General features: G+C 41.7%; 1 protein-coding gene across 3 annotated transcripts in view; it reads right to left on the bottom strand.

Annotated features, from left to right (window-relative positions):
* The window catches only part of FBXO9 (F-box protein 9), a 39,891-nt gene extending 30,850 nt beyond the window's left edge, over positions 1–9,041 (bottom strand). Inside the window, exons 1-2 of one of the 3 annotated variants that reach the window (XM_064597709.1) lie at positions 8,669–9,041; positions 5,209–5,289 (exon numbers count right to left, since the gene is read on the bottom strand). In XM_064597709.1, coding sequence (XP_064453779.1) covers positions 5,209–5,289; positions 8,669–8,671 — 84 coding nt within the window. In that variant the 5' untranslated portion in view covers positions 8,672–9,041. Of the gene's footprint in view, positions 1–5,208; positions 5,290–8,314; positions 8,532–8,668 lie in introns of those variants that run through there. The other 2 variants (XM_054505407.2, XM_054505408.2) reach the window with 2 other exon arrangements.
* Positions 9,042–13,009: the final 3,968 nt, after the last annotated feature.

Below are 13,009 nucleotides of genomic sequence, written 5' to 3'. Positions count from 1 at the left end.
ATGCAGGAAAAGCATTTGACAAAGTGCAACATCGATTCATGATAAAAACTTCCACGTAAATATTTCACAGTATATCTTCTCTTTTTTAAAATAATTTGTAAGACTAAAAAAGTGACAGAAATATTTAGAGAAAAGCCAATAAAGTGTACCTTTATTTACTTACTGTACGTTTTAGTCAGAAAAAAAAAAAGACTTCATATCTAGAGACATATACAAACTGAAAGTGAAGGGAGAGAAAAATATATACCATGCAAATGGAAGCAAAAAAAAAAGAAGCAATATCTGTATCAGAAAAAACAGACTTTAAAATAAAGACTGTAGCAAGATGCAAAGAAAGGCACCACTTAATAATGTAAAACAGATAAAAAGATCAATCCAAAAGAAGAATAAAACAATTACAAATACCTATGCACCCAATATAGGAGAACTTAAATATATAAAACAAACACTAACATAGGAAAAATGGACAGTAACACAATAACAGTAGGGGACATGAACACCTCATTTACATCAACAGACAGATCATCTAGACAGAAAATCAATAAGGAAACAAACAAAAATTAATCAACACACACAAAAATCAATCAACACAGTAGACCAGCTGGACTTAACAGATATATACAGAACATTCCAAACAAAAGCAACAGAATACACATATTTTTCAAGTGTAAATGAAACGTTCTCCAAGACAGATCACATGTTAGGCCACAAAATATGTCTCAATAAGTTTGAAAAGTCTGAGATGGTTACCAGAGGGGAGGTGGATGGGAGGATGGTGAAATAGGTGATGGGGATTAAGGAGTGTACTTGCTATAATGAGCACTGGGTGATGTATGGAGTTGTTGAATCACTATACTGTACATCTGAAACTAATACTGTACATTAACTATGTTGGGATTAAAATAAAAAATAAATAAAATGTTTGAAATTATATCAAGCATCTTCTCTGACCACAACACTATGAAACTAGAAATCAATTACAAGAAAAAAAGTGGGAAAACCATAACCACACGAAGGAGCTAAATAACATGACTAAACAACCAATAAATCAACAAAGAAATCAAAGAGAAAATAAAAAAATACATGGGAGACAAATGAAAATGGAAATACAATGGTCCAAAATCTTTGGGATGCAGTGAAAGTAGTTCTAAGAGGGAAATTCATAGTGATACAAGTTTCTACTTCAAGAAACAAATCTCAAATAAACAATCTAACCTGACACCTAAAGGAACTAAAAGAACAAAGCCCAAAGCTAGTACAAAGAAGGAAATAGTAAAGATTAGAGCAGACATAAATGAAACAGACTGAAAAACGAATAGAAAGAATCAGTGAAACTAAGAGCTGGTTTTTTGGGGGGAAAAAATATATATTTAGCCAGACTCATCAAGACAAAAAGAGAACTCAAGTAGCTTCAGAAATGAAGAAGGAGAAATAACAACTGACACCACGGAAATACAAAGAATTGCAAGATAATATTATGAAAAAGTATATGCCAACAAATTGGACAACCTAGAAGAAATGGATAAATTCCTAGAAAAATACAGTCTTCCAAAACTGAATCAAGAATAAATAGAAAATTTGAACAGATCAATTACCTTAACACAATTAAACTGGTAATCAAAACACTCCCAACAAACAAAAGTCCAAGACCAGATGACTTTACAGGTGAATTCTATCAAGCATTTTTTTTTCCCTATCAAGCATTTAAAGAAGAGTTAATACCTATTCTTCTCAAACCATTTCAAAAACAGAAGAGGAAGGAAATCTTCCAAATTTACTCTACAAGGTCAGCATTACCCTGACACCAACAAAGACACTACAAAAAAAGAAAACTACAGGCCAGTATCTCTGATGACCACAAACGTACAAATCCTCAACAAAATATTAGCAAACTGAATTCAGTGACACATTAAAAGGATCATGCACCACAATCAGTGGAATTTATTCCAGGATGCAAAGGTGATTTAATATTTGCAAATCAATGTGAAACTTCACTCTAATAAAAGGAAGTATAAAAACCATATGATCATCTCAACAGATGCAGAAAAAGTATTTGACAAAATTCAGCATCCATTCAGGATAAAAACTCTCCCAACAAAATGGGTTTAGAGGGAACATACTTCAACATAATAAAGGGCATATATGACAAACCCAAGCTAATACCATACTCAATGGTGAAAAATCCATAGTTTTTCCCCTAAGATCAGGAACAGGACAAGTATGCCCACTCACCACTTTCATTCAACATAGTACTGGAAGTGCTAGCAACAGCAATCAAACAAGAAATAAAAGGTATCCATGGGGTGCTTGGGTGGCTCAGCTGGTTAAGTTGGTCTGACTCTTTTTAATTTTAATTTTTTTTTTTTTTAAGATTTTATTTATTTGCGAGAGAGAGAATGAGAGACAGAGAGCATGAGAGGGAGGAGGGTCAGAGGGAGAAGCAGACTCCCTGCTGAGCAGGGAGCCCAATGCGGGACTCGATCTCGGGACTCCAGGATCATGACCTGAGCCGAAGGCAGTCGCTTAACCAACTGAGCCACCCAGGCGCCCAAGTCGGTCTGACTCTTGATTTTGGCTCAGGTCATGATCTCAGGGCCGTGGGATCGAGCCCACAAGTGCCCATGGAGCCTGCTTGGGATTCTCTCCCTTTCCCCCACACCCCCTAACTCCTGTGCATTCTCTCTCTCTAAAAGAAAAAAAGAAATAAAAAGTATCCAGATTGGTAAGGAAGAAGTAAAACTGTCACTATTTCCAGTGACATATATATATTTCCCTATATAGGAAATCCTAAAGACTCCACCAAGAAACTATTTGAATAAATGAATTTAGTAAAGTTGCAGGATACAAAATGTTGCAGAAATCTGCTACATTTCTATACACTAAGAACAAAGTAGCAAAAAGAGAAATTAAGAAGACAATCCCATCTGCAATTGCACCTGAAAGAAATTATCTAGGAATAAACTTAATCAAGAAGGTGAAAGAGCTATACTTTAAAAACTATAAGACGTGGGCGCCTGGGTGGCTCAGTCATTAAGCGTCTGTCTTCAGCTCGGGTCATGGTCCCAGGGTCCTGGGATCAAGTCCCACATCGGGCTCCCTCCTTGGGGGGCAGCCTGCTTCTCCCTCTCCCACTCCCGCTACTTGTGTTCCTGCTCTCGCTATCTCTGTCTCTGTCAAATAAATAAATAAAATCTTTAAAAATAAAATAAAATAAAAAATAAATAAATAAAAACTATAAGACACTGATGAAAGAAATGGAAGACAATACAAATAAATGGAAAGATAGCCCATGCTCGCAGATTGGAAGAATTAATATTGTTACAATGTCCACACTACCCAAATCAATCTATAGATTCAACGCAATCCCTGTTAAAATACCAATAGTATTTTTCACAGAACTAGAACAAATAATCCTGATTCATATGGAACCACAAAGACCCTGAAGAGCCAAAGCAATCTTGAGAAAGAACAAAATTTGAAATATCACAACTCTGGATTTTAAGATATACTACAAAGCTACGGTAATCAAAACAGTATGGTACTGGGACAAAAACAGATACAAAGATCAATGGAACAGAATAGAGAGCCCAGAAATAAGCCCACACTTAAATGGTCAATTAATCTACAACAGAGGAGGCAAGAATATGCAAGGGGGAAAAGACAGTCTCTGCAAAATGGTGCTGGGAAAGCTGGAGAGCTACATGCCAAAGAATAAAACTGAACCAGTTTCTCATACCACACACAAACATAAACTCAAAGACCTAAATGTGAGACCTGAAACCATAAACTCCTAGAAGAAAACACAGGCAGTTATCTCTTGGACACTGGCCTTAGCAACATCTTTATAGATATGTCTCCTTAGGTAAGGGAAACAAAAGCAAAAATAAATTATTGGGACTACACCAAAATAAAAAGCTTCTGCACAGCAAAGGAAACAATCAACAGAACAAAAAGGCAACCTACTGATGGGAGAAGAGATTTGCAAATAATCCAATATAAAGAATTTATACAACTCAATACTAATAAAACAAATAATCCTATTAAAAAATGGGTAGAGAACTTGAATAGACATTTTTCTAAGCCAGACAATGGCCAACAGGTACATGAAAAGATGTTCAACATCACTAATTATCAGGGAAATGCAAATCAAAACCACAAGGAATTATCACCTCACACCTGTCAGAATGGCTAGAATCAAAAAGATAAGAAATAACAAGTTTTGTCAAGGATGTGGAGAGAAAAAAGCACCCTTGTGAATTGTTCCAACCACTGTGGAAAACAGCATGGAAGTTCCTCAAAAAAATAAAAATTGAAATAACATATAATCCAGTAAGTCCACTACTGGGTATTTATCCAAAGGAAACTAAAACACTAATTTGAAAAGATACATGTACCTCAAAACAAACAAAAAGAAGTTATATGTACCTTTGTTTATTGCAGCATTATTTAAAATAGCCAAGATATGGAAGCATATGGAAGCAACCTAAAGTATCCATCAATAGATAAATGGATAAAGATGTTGTATGTGTCAACATATATGTGTGTACACACACACAACAGAATATTACTCAGCCACAAAAAGGAGTGAGATCTTACTATTTTTGACAATATGGATGGACCTAGGGGATACAATGCTAAGTCAAGTAAGAGAAAGACAAATGCCATACGATTTCACTTATACATAGAATCTAAAAAACAAAACAAATGAAAAGACAAGAAAACAGAAACAGATTCATAAATACAGAGAAGAAACTTGGTGGCTGGAAGAGGGGACAATGGGGCAATGGGCAAAAAGGTGAAGGGGACTAATATAAAATAAATAAGTCACCAGATGAAAAGTATACCATAGGGAATATAGCCGATGATACTATAATGACATATGGTGACAAATGGTTAAAAAAAAAAATCTGTAACACAGCTTTAATTTGCACATTCTGTAAACCAGTATGAAAATACAGTTAAGTTCAACGCAAATAAGAACCGATAAATCTTGGAGCACCTAGCTGGCTCAGTCAGAAGAGCATGGGACTCTTGATCTTGGGGGTTGTGAGTTTGAACCCCACACTGGGGATAGAGATTACTTAAATACATAAGTAATCAAAAAAAAAAAGAGAGAGAGAACTGATAAATCTTCATAAGTACGGCCAATTTTTGCTTATGCATGGAAAGCAATGGAATAAGAATTAAATATACATTGAAGAAACATGCCTGCAGATCTGTTTCAGCAGGGCTTTCATTTTCATCATCTTCTGCTCTGACATCAGAATGACAATCTTCCTCAGCTTCTGCCTGAGGGGAGAAAAACCAAAAGAATTCATCAGGAATATGCGAACATCAGTTTCCCTCTGTAATCCACATCTCCTTGAGCTACCTGTCCAGTGAAATATTTAGTTGCTTCTCTCTAGTATCCCCTTCACAGCTAAGTTTAATTATTTGATACTTTAGTAACATTGTAGAATAAACAACTTCACTGTGCTTCAGTTAAAATGTTTTGGTAGGTGATTTAAAACAACTTTGCTTCAAAAAATAACGTAGTGGCAGCACAGAGTTGAGCAAATAGTTTTTGTTTCATGGATCACTTAAAATTTGACTGTTTTTAGTCCATATTTGGATGTTCTTCCTTTTACACGACTGGCATGTTCCCAATACGTGAATATAACTTTATTATTTTAAATGTCCTAGGAAAGCTCATTAATCAAAAACATGTAATAGTGAATGTTTTTGTAAAGAAGCCTGTTCTGTTTCACAAACCCAGATTCTTATACACTGGATTGATTTAAAGTGGAATAAAACTGGACTGGAATTACTGTGCAATGGCCTGCGGCTTAGTACAGGTCTCAGGTCAGTTTCCTTACATTCTATCCTTGTATTCTCAATATATGTTTGCTAAATTAAACCCAATCCTACCTACCAGGGAAAATGACATGTTGCCTCAGGTCAGTCTGTTGGCTAACAGACTTATTAGCAAATGGGACTTGCTCAACACTTCATGTGTTCAGTCCTATAATGTAACAATAGGGGAAATGACCTGAGGGTCAGAAATAAGAAATAATGAAACCAATTTCACTTGCTCCAAAGATGTAAGCTTAATAATTGTAGATTTTCATTGTGATTTGTTTCTAGGACAAAACCATTTATATTAACACATATTTCTGAACTCGGCCACCAGACATACATGCAGTACTTTACAGAGCAACATAAATAAGCCCCACATCTTATCTCTGACAACCAGGCTCAAAGCAGAGGTGCCATTAAGTCTTGAACTAGTTGGTATAAAATAAAGTGCTAGGCTCACTGTAAAGGATAAATTAATGAAAAAATAAATGAAAGAGGCCAAGATTCTGAATTAATTTCCAGAAAACTGGAAAATGGAAGCATTAATGTATCATCAAATATATTTTTTCATCTCTTTAAGCTGGGAGCTTTCCTACTAATAGGAAAATACATAATGAAGGACTCTGAATTTATAGATCCCATTGAAAAGGCTCTTTCCATTCTCCAGTAAGAGGCTGATTTATTACTGTAAACGCTAAGTACAGGGAAGGGACCTGAGCTCCCTAGGGCATCCCCTTAGTAACTCAACCTTCTAACTCTATCCGAGCAGTCAATGCTAAAGTGACTTTTTTTTAAAGATTTTATTTATTTATTTGACAGAGAGAGACACAGAGAGAGAGGGAACACAAGCAGGGGGAGTGGGAGAGGGAGAAGCAGGCTTCCCGAGCAGGGAGCCCGATGCAGGGCTCAATCCCAGGACGCTGGGATCTTGACCTGAGCCGAAGGCAGATGCTTAACGACTGAGCCACCCAGGCGCCCAAAGTGACTTATTTCAAGAGCTTTCCCTGCTCTCTCCAGGTCCAAGCTCTTGCATATGCTGCTTGTTCTCTCCATCCGGAATAATTTCTTCCTCACTTGGCTATTTCTCACCCTTTAAGGTTCAGCTCAGGGATTATCCCGGTAAGAAGCATTTTCTGCTCCTGTGAATTGCCTTTGTTTTCCTACAAAACCTGGGCTTGTATCACAGCACCTAACACTTGTATTGACATTTTGTCTCTTCCCTAGAGTCAGTGCACTGGGAACAAGGATCAGTCATGTTTGTCATCTCAGAGAGCAAAACACATTGCTTGAATCATAGTAAAAGCCTGTCCAGGCCTCAGCTTTCACATCTGTAAAGAGAGGGTGTTGGATGTGGTAACCTCCGAGGTCCCTTTTCATATATGACATTCTATGATTAAAAGTTTACCATGAATCACCTTTGGTGATTTGATCTGGTTATACTGAAGATCTAATATTGTGCTGGGGGCCTAGCATTATGCCAGGCTACTAATAAGTACTCAAAAAAATTGCCTGAATTAATAGAGTCATGCGGACGTATAGTGCATATCTCAAGGATGAGGAAAAGCAATGAGAAATCCATAATACACAAAGCACCTTCTCCCCTGAATTCCTGTGTTATTCTTGAATTCTAATCCTTTATTACTTTGATTCTGGCAGTCCGATAACTATTAAACTATCAAATTGGGAGTTTTACTACATTTTGCCAACTCAAATACCACTTGAAAGAAGTAGGTCCCCAGCTGTCACCCAGAGATTTTCACTTTATTTTTCATAATTGAATCTGACCTACACAGCACCTTTCGCTTGAATAGTTTATGTCTCCATCATTTTACTCCTGTTTTACACACAGGATTAATGAAATATAAAAAGTTAAGTGATTAATCCTGGTTAGAGAACCACTTCTGAAAGCTGAAGGGCATTGTCAATTACTGCTTTTTCTATCCTCCAGGTTAACTTAATAAAATAAATTCTTTCAGCCATCCATTTATTCAATAAATATTTGACTGTCTACGATGAACTCATTAGTTTAGTATCATTTCACACTTGATTCATTTAATCCTAGCCAGAGATTAGTTTCTTAAATGGGAAATTTATTCAAAACCAAAGAAAGGTAGCATAGAGCAGAGACTACATATTCCAGCATGCAATAGTCCCATGGAATTTGCGTTGTCAATTTCTGGAGCTTAACTCAGTGTCTCTCCATTTGGACCGCACTGACGCTGCTCAGGCCCTCACCGCTACGAAGTGAGACATAATCCCTCTGATCCCACACCGCCAGTACCGCCTGCCAACATCCTACCCTCCGCACTGACGTGTCATGGGGCAGGTGCGTCCTAATCCCAGGACTCCTTAAAGGACCTGAACGGCTTCTCCGTGGGTACTGCTTTCCGGAGGGGTAGCAATCAACAAGTGTCCCCGTTTGCCAAGGCTCCCCTCCGCGCCCCCCCCCCCGCCAGTTTGAGACGCTGCAATGGCTCACCTCAACCTATGCTCACTGCTTTTGATAAAATCCCTCGAGGAGGGTAAGATTGGCTCAGTGTCCTCAGCGAACCAAGAAGAGGCATTCTTCTCTGCTGTCCTGCACACCCGCGCTTCCTCACATCGGGTCCCGGCTACTGGGGAGTTCAGCAGGAAGGAACTCCGGGGAGCGGTCAGGGCTGGCACCCGCTCCACTCCCGCTCAGGCCAAGGGCCCTACAGTGGGTGGCGGCCGAGCAGCTCCCACTCCTCCCAGTCTCCACTTCCCGCTCTCTAGGGGCTCCCCCCAGGCCTAGCCCCTTCTGCACACCGCACTCCCGCCTCGAAGTGTCCCTCCGGGCCCCCTCCCGGGTTACCATGCTGGCGGGGCAGCCGGCCGCGGTCGGGGGCTCTCCGCGCCCCCTCTGCACCGCTCCCCCGAGGAGGTGTGCTGGGTGTCCGGGTGTCTACTCCTGCCCGTCTGCTGCAACAGGGCTTAGCAGAGTTCTCGGTCGGAGAAGCGCACCAGGCAGCGGCAGTAACTGCGGGCCCGGCGTACGGCAGCCATCTTCGCGGGGCAGGGGGCCAGATCCGGGCGCGCTAGAGCGACGGCCGGGAAGTCGCCGAGCGGAGGGACGCCCGCTGCCAGCGGAGGCCGAGGACCGTGCGAACACCAGGACGTCGGCGCTGCTGGAAACCCCGGACGCCGCGGCGGAGCTGCCCCCTCTACTGCGGAAACCTGGGACGACGCACTGAGCATGCGCAGTATCGCACTGCCTGCGTGCGCCTCACGGCTCCCCTGCCTCGCGTGCGCTGCCTAGTGGAGGGGTCGGTGGTGCGGGCCTACTGTGTGCGCGAGGCCGAATTGGCAGTCAGGTCACCAATTTGCTGACCCCAAATTCAACCCACGTATTTGTCTCAGTGACTCCTTATGCAAATTTGAACCACCATTATCTAAATAATGTGTATAACTCAAATTTAGGGTTGAGACCCTAAGGCAAACATTCCTTAAAGAGCACTGAACTTGGTGCTCCGAGGGGTCGCTACACGCTTTTCGGGGGTTGTCTAGAGTCCCACGCCAGGAATGCAGGGAAATAGTGAAACTCCACTATAGTCACAGGCTGTTACAATGACTAAACTTTTTGAAAGCACGGATCTGGAGGCCGAGGAAAATATAGGCTTAAGAGAGAAGCAAGAGGAAAATAGAGCCACCGCAAGGCATGTCTTACTACAGATCCCATCATGCAACGGGAGAAAGACGTTGAGGCGACTCCTAAGGCCCTGAAACCCGAGTCCTGCGGAGACGGCGCTCGAGATGTACTCTGGGATTTGTAGTCCGCTGTTTCTCATAAAGTGCCGGAACTTACCCGCGATACTAGCCCCGCCTGTTAAAGTCCAACACCTGACTTTGTTTCTTAAGAAGACCCTCTTATTTATCAGGCAATTTATTATTTTTCCACACTTTACATTATTTTCATTACGGAAGTTTGCATGCTCTGTGAAAACCTACAGTCTTACAGCTTCTTACCTTCTTTCGGCGAACATTTACTGAGTTTCTTTGATTTCTACCAGGCGTCAGGTACTATAGCAGTGATCAGGTTTCCAAGACTCTAGTTCATCGAGCCCACAGAATTTAAGTCTCTTATCCATTATTTTATTCTGGAGATATTAGAAATGCAATACATCTTCGGCAGAAAAATAGAGTAATAAAGGGGGGGTGGCAAAATGGTGAGCTGCTTTCTTTTAATATTAGGATCCACCCTTCGGATAGGTGTTTTTATTTGCTCCCTAAATCAGCTACCTAGAAAAAGTAACTTCATGTTTAACGAAGGCCAAAAAATTTAAGTTTTTAATTTTTAAAGGAAACTTAAAAAGCCTTTTAAAGATGACTTTCCTCCCAATGACCTATTTAAAATTGGATTTTTCAAGTTAAATGGGGGGGGGAAGGTCAGATGTTAGGTTTTATAATTGAAGAAAATGATATATGTAACTCAACACAAAATCAGTTTCGCAAATGAACAATGAGGTATTGAAATGTTTTCAGAACTACTCAATTTCATTAAACGTGTTCAATGCTAATTTAAGATAGCTTGGTTAATTAATACAGATGATTTCTATTCTTGCTAATAATAAAGCTTAATAAAATAATAATTAGCATTCATAATGATAAATTAAGCACCTATTTTATTAAAATGCCATTATGGGGGCACCTAGGTGACTCAGTCAGTGAAGCATCTGCCTTCAGCTCAGGTCATGATCCTGGGGTCCTGAGATCTATCCCTCATCGGGCTCCCTGCTCAATGGAGAGCCTGCTTCTCCCTCTCCCTCTGCTGCTCCCCCTGCTTGTGCTCTTTCTCTCTGTCTCTGTGAAATTAATGAATCATAAATAAATAAATAGATAAATAAAATGCTGTTTTGTTTCAGTTACTAATGTTCTAATTTAGGCAAGTATCTGCTGTATCCACTAGACTTCAGGTTTGTATTATCCTGTCATATTATGTTTACAGGATTGTAATTTTCCTGACCTAAATCACTTACTAGCTCGGTGGACCCTTGTTAAAGGTAGACCAAAAGAGTCCCTGTATTTGCTGGGTAGACTTGGTTGGACAACTGGATTTGACTAAAACTGGTAATTTTAGAATACTTTAAAAATCACTTTTCATGGGAGTAGTTATATAATTTGTTAGGTTACCCCTCTTGTCTCCCTATCTTTTCATTGATAAAGACTTTCAATTTTCATTTGCCATATGGTTTGGGGGGTGTTAATATGGATGAACACAAAGACTGCCAAGGGGCCAGATGATCCTTTCCCATCTGGGACATGTATCTTGTGGGTTTCTTCTATAGGAGCAAGAAGAGAGAGGGATTCAGGTCTTTGTCATAGATTCTATTAGGAAAAAACAATGCCTTGAGTTCTTAGAATTCAAAAATAAAAGGAGAGAAAATCGATATCGTGATGAGCTGGAGAATTTAAACTCAGAGAAAGATCCACAGTGTGTAAATGGACTATTCCTTTATGGATTAAAATTGTGTTGCTTCGGGCAGTGTGGTTCCCTGGACCAGAAGTATCAGCACCAGAATTCTGGGAATCAGGACCAGCAATCTGTTTTCCCAAGCCCTCAGATGATTCTGATGCCTCCAACTAAAGTTGCCCCCTCTGCTATGGGCATTAAACTAGTTCTGAAAAATATAAAGTCCTGGGGCAATTATGTAAATTTAAGTATTTTATTTATTTATTTTTATTTTGACAGAGAGAGAGGGAACACAGCAGAGGGGATGGGAGAGAGAGAAGCAGGCCCACCGCGGAACAGGGAGCTGGATGCGGGGCTCGATACCAGGACGCTGGGATCATGACCTGAGCCGAAGGCAGATGCTTAACCGACTAAGCCACCCAGGTGCCCCTCTGTAAGTTAAATCGGGGGCCTTGAAGCAGTTTCTTTTTTCAAGTCACTTCATAACCAGTCCTTATGTGGATGATTTAAGGTAATGTCTACAATATAATTTATGACACGAGTGTTTAACATGCAAGTGTAAGTGTTAGATTACATATAACTAGTTACACACAGAGGACAATTGTTGCCTAGATCGTATCTAGTCCGTTTCCCACCTGGATAACAATCCAGTCTAACAGCTAAAGTTGCTAACCATAGAACTCTTCAAGTTCAAATGAATGCTATCGGGCAATCCGTTGCGTTTTTATTTTAAAATATTATTGCGGTAAAACAGAATCTGCCATCTTAACCATGTTGGAGTGTACATTTCAGTGGCATTGACTTCATTCACAATGTCGTGCATCCCCGGTTACGTCTTTTTAAAGCCGGGAAAAGGTTTTCACCACGATTACCTGAAATGAAATACACTCAGAACGTGGGTGCACCGCCTCCATTTCTAAATCTTGATACCTGATGCAGCCGACCTGCAAAAAAGACGCGCGTGTGGAGCTGGGGGGCGCACGGGCGGTCAGCGGGCCGCAGGGATCCCTGGGCTCGGTCCGCCCCGGCGGGGAGCGCAGCGCCGCGGCTCGGCGCCCCCGGGCGGCCTGGACGCGGTGCAGGGACGCGCTGGGCCAGCGAGGGGAGCTGCAGGGTAACTTTTCCCAGGGAAAGCGGCCGGTCGTCCCCGCTAGAAGCCTCCCTGCCTTTTGTTTGTTTTTCTGCCGGAGGCTGGAGAGCGGCCGGGTTCCTGCTGCTCCACCATGCGCCGCGCGGCCCGTGCGACTCGCCGGACCTCCCGGGCGTCCCTGCACGGACCGCTCGGTCTGTCCTAGCAGGGATCGCCCCCATCCCCAGTTCCCCTGCGGGCCGCTGCGCCCCAGTCGCCGAGGAGCTGCGCTCACCGCAGGGGCGGGCCCCCGCCTGGGTTCGCGACGCCAGTAAGTGGGGCCAGGGATTTAGGGGCTTCTGCTGAGCGACCTGTCACGGGGGGTGAAGGACTGGAGCTGCGGAGGGATCCCTCCCGGGGCCCCCGCGAGGGGCTGCAAGGAGAGGGAGAGGCTAATGGGCTGTAGTTTCTCTCCACGGTCATGGGGCTCTCTCTCCCTCTTGGCATGGAAACTCCGGGTTGCTCCGAGTCTGGAAGATTTTAATGGGTGTTTACCTTTCGGTGTTAGAGAGGGGAAAGACCCTTGCCGGGTTTGAAGCCCCTTTAGTAGGATGTGGAGGACTTGTTCTTGGAATTTTCCTGACTAGGCCTGTGGCTGTCCCACATGGGGTCTTAGC

Source organism: Mirounga angustirostris, unplaced genomic scaffold (genome assembly GCF_029215605.1).
Source record: "Mirounga angustirostris isolate CCGP_5_RB_7025 unplaced genomic scaffold, mMirAng1.0.hap1 SCAF_8, whole genome shotgun sequence".
NCBI lineage: Eukaryota > Metazoa > Chordata > Mammalia > Carnivora > Phocidae > Mirounga > Mirounga angustirostris.
Note: the sequence above shows the minus strand (reverse complement) of the source record. Positions and strands in the feature narration are given on the sequence as shown.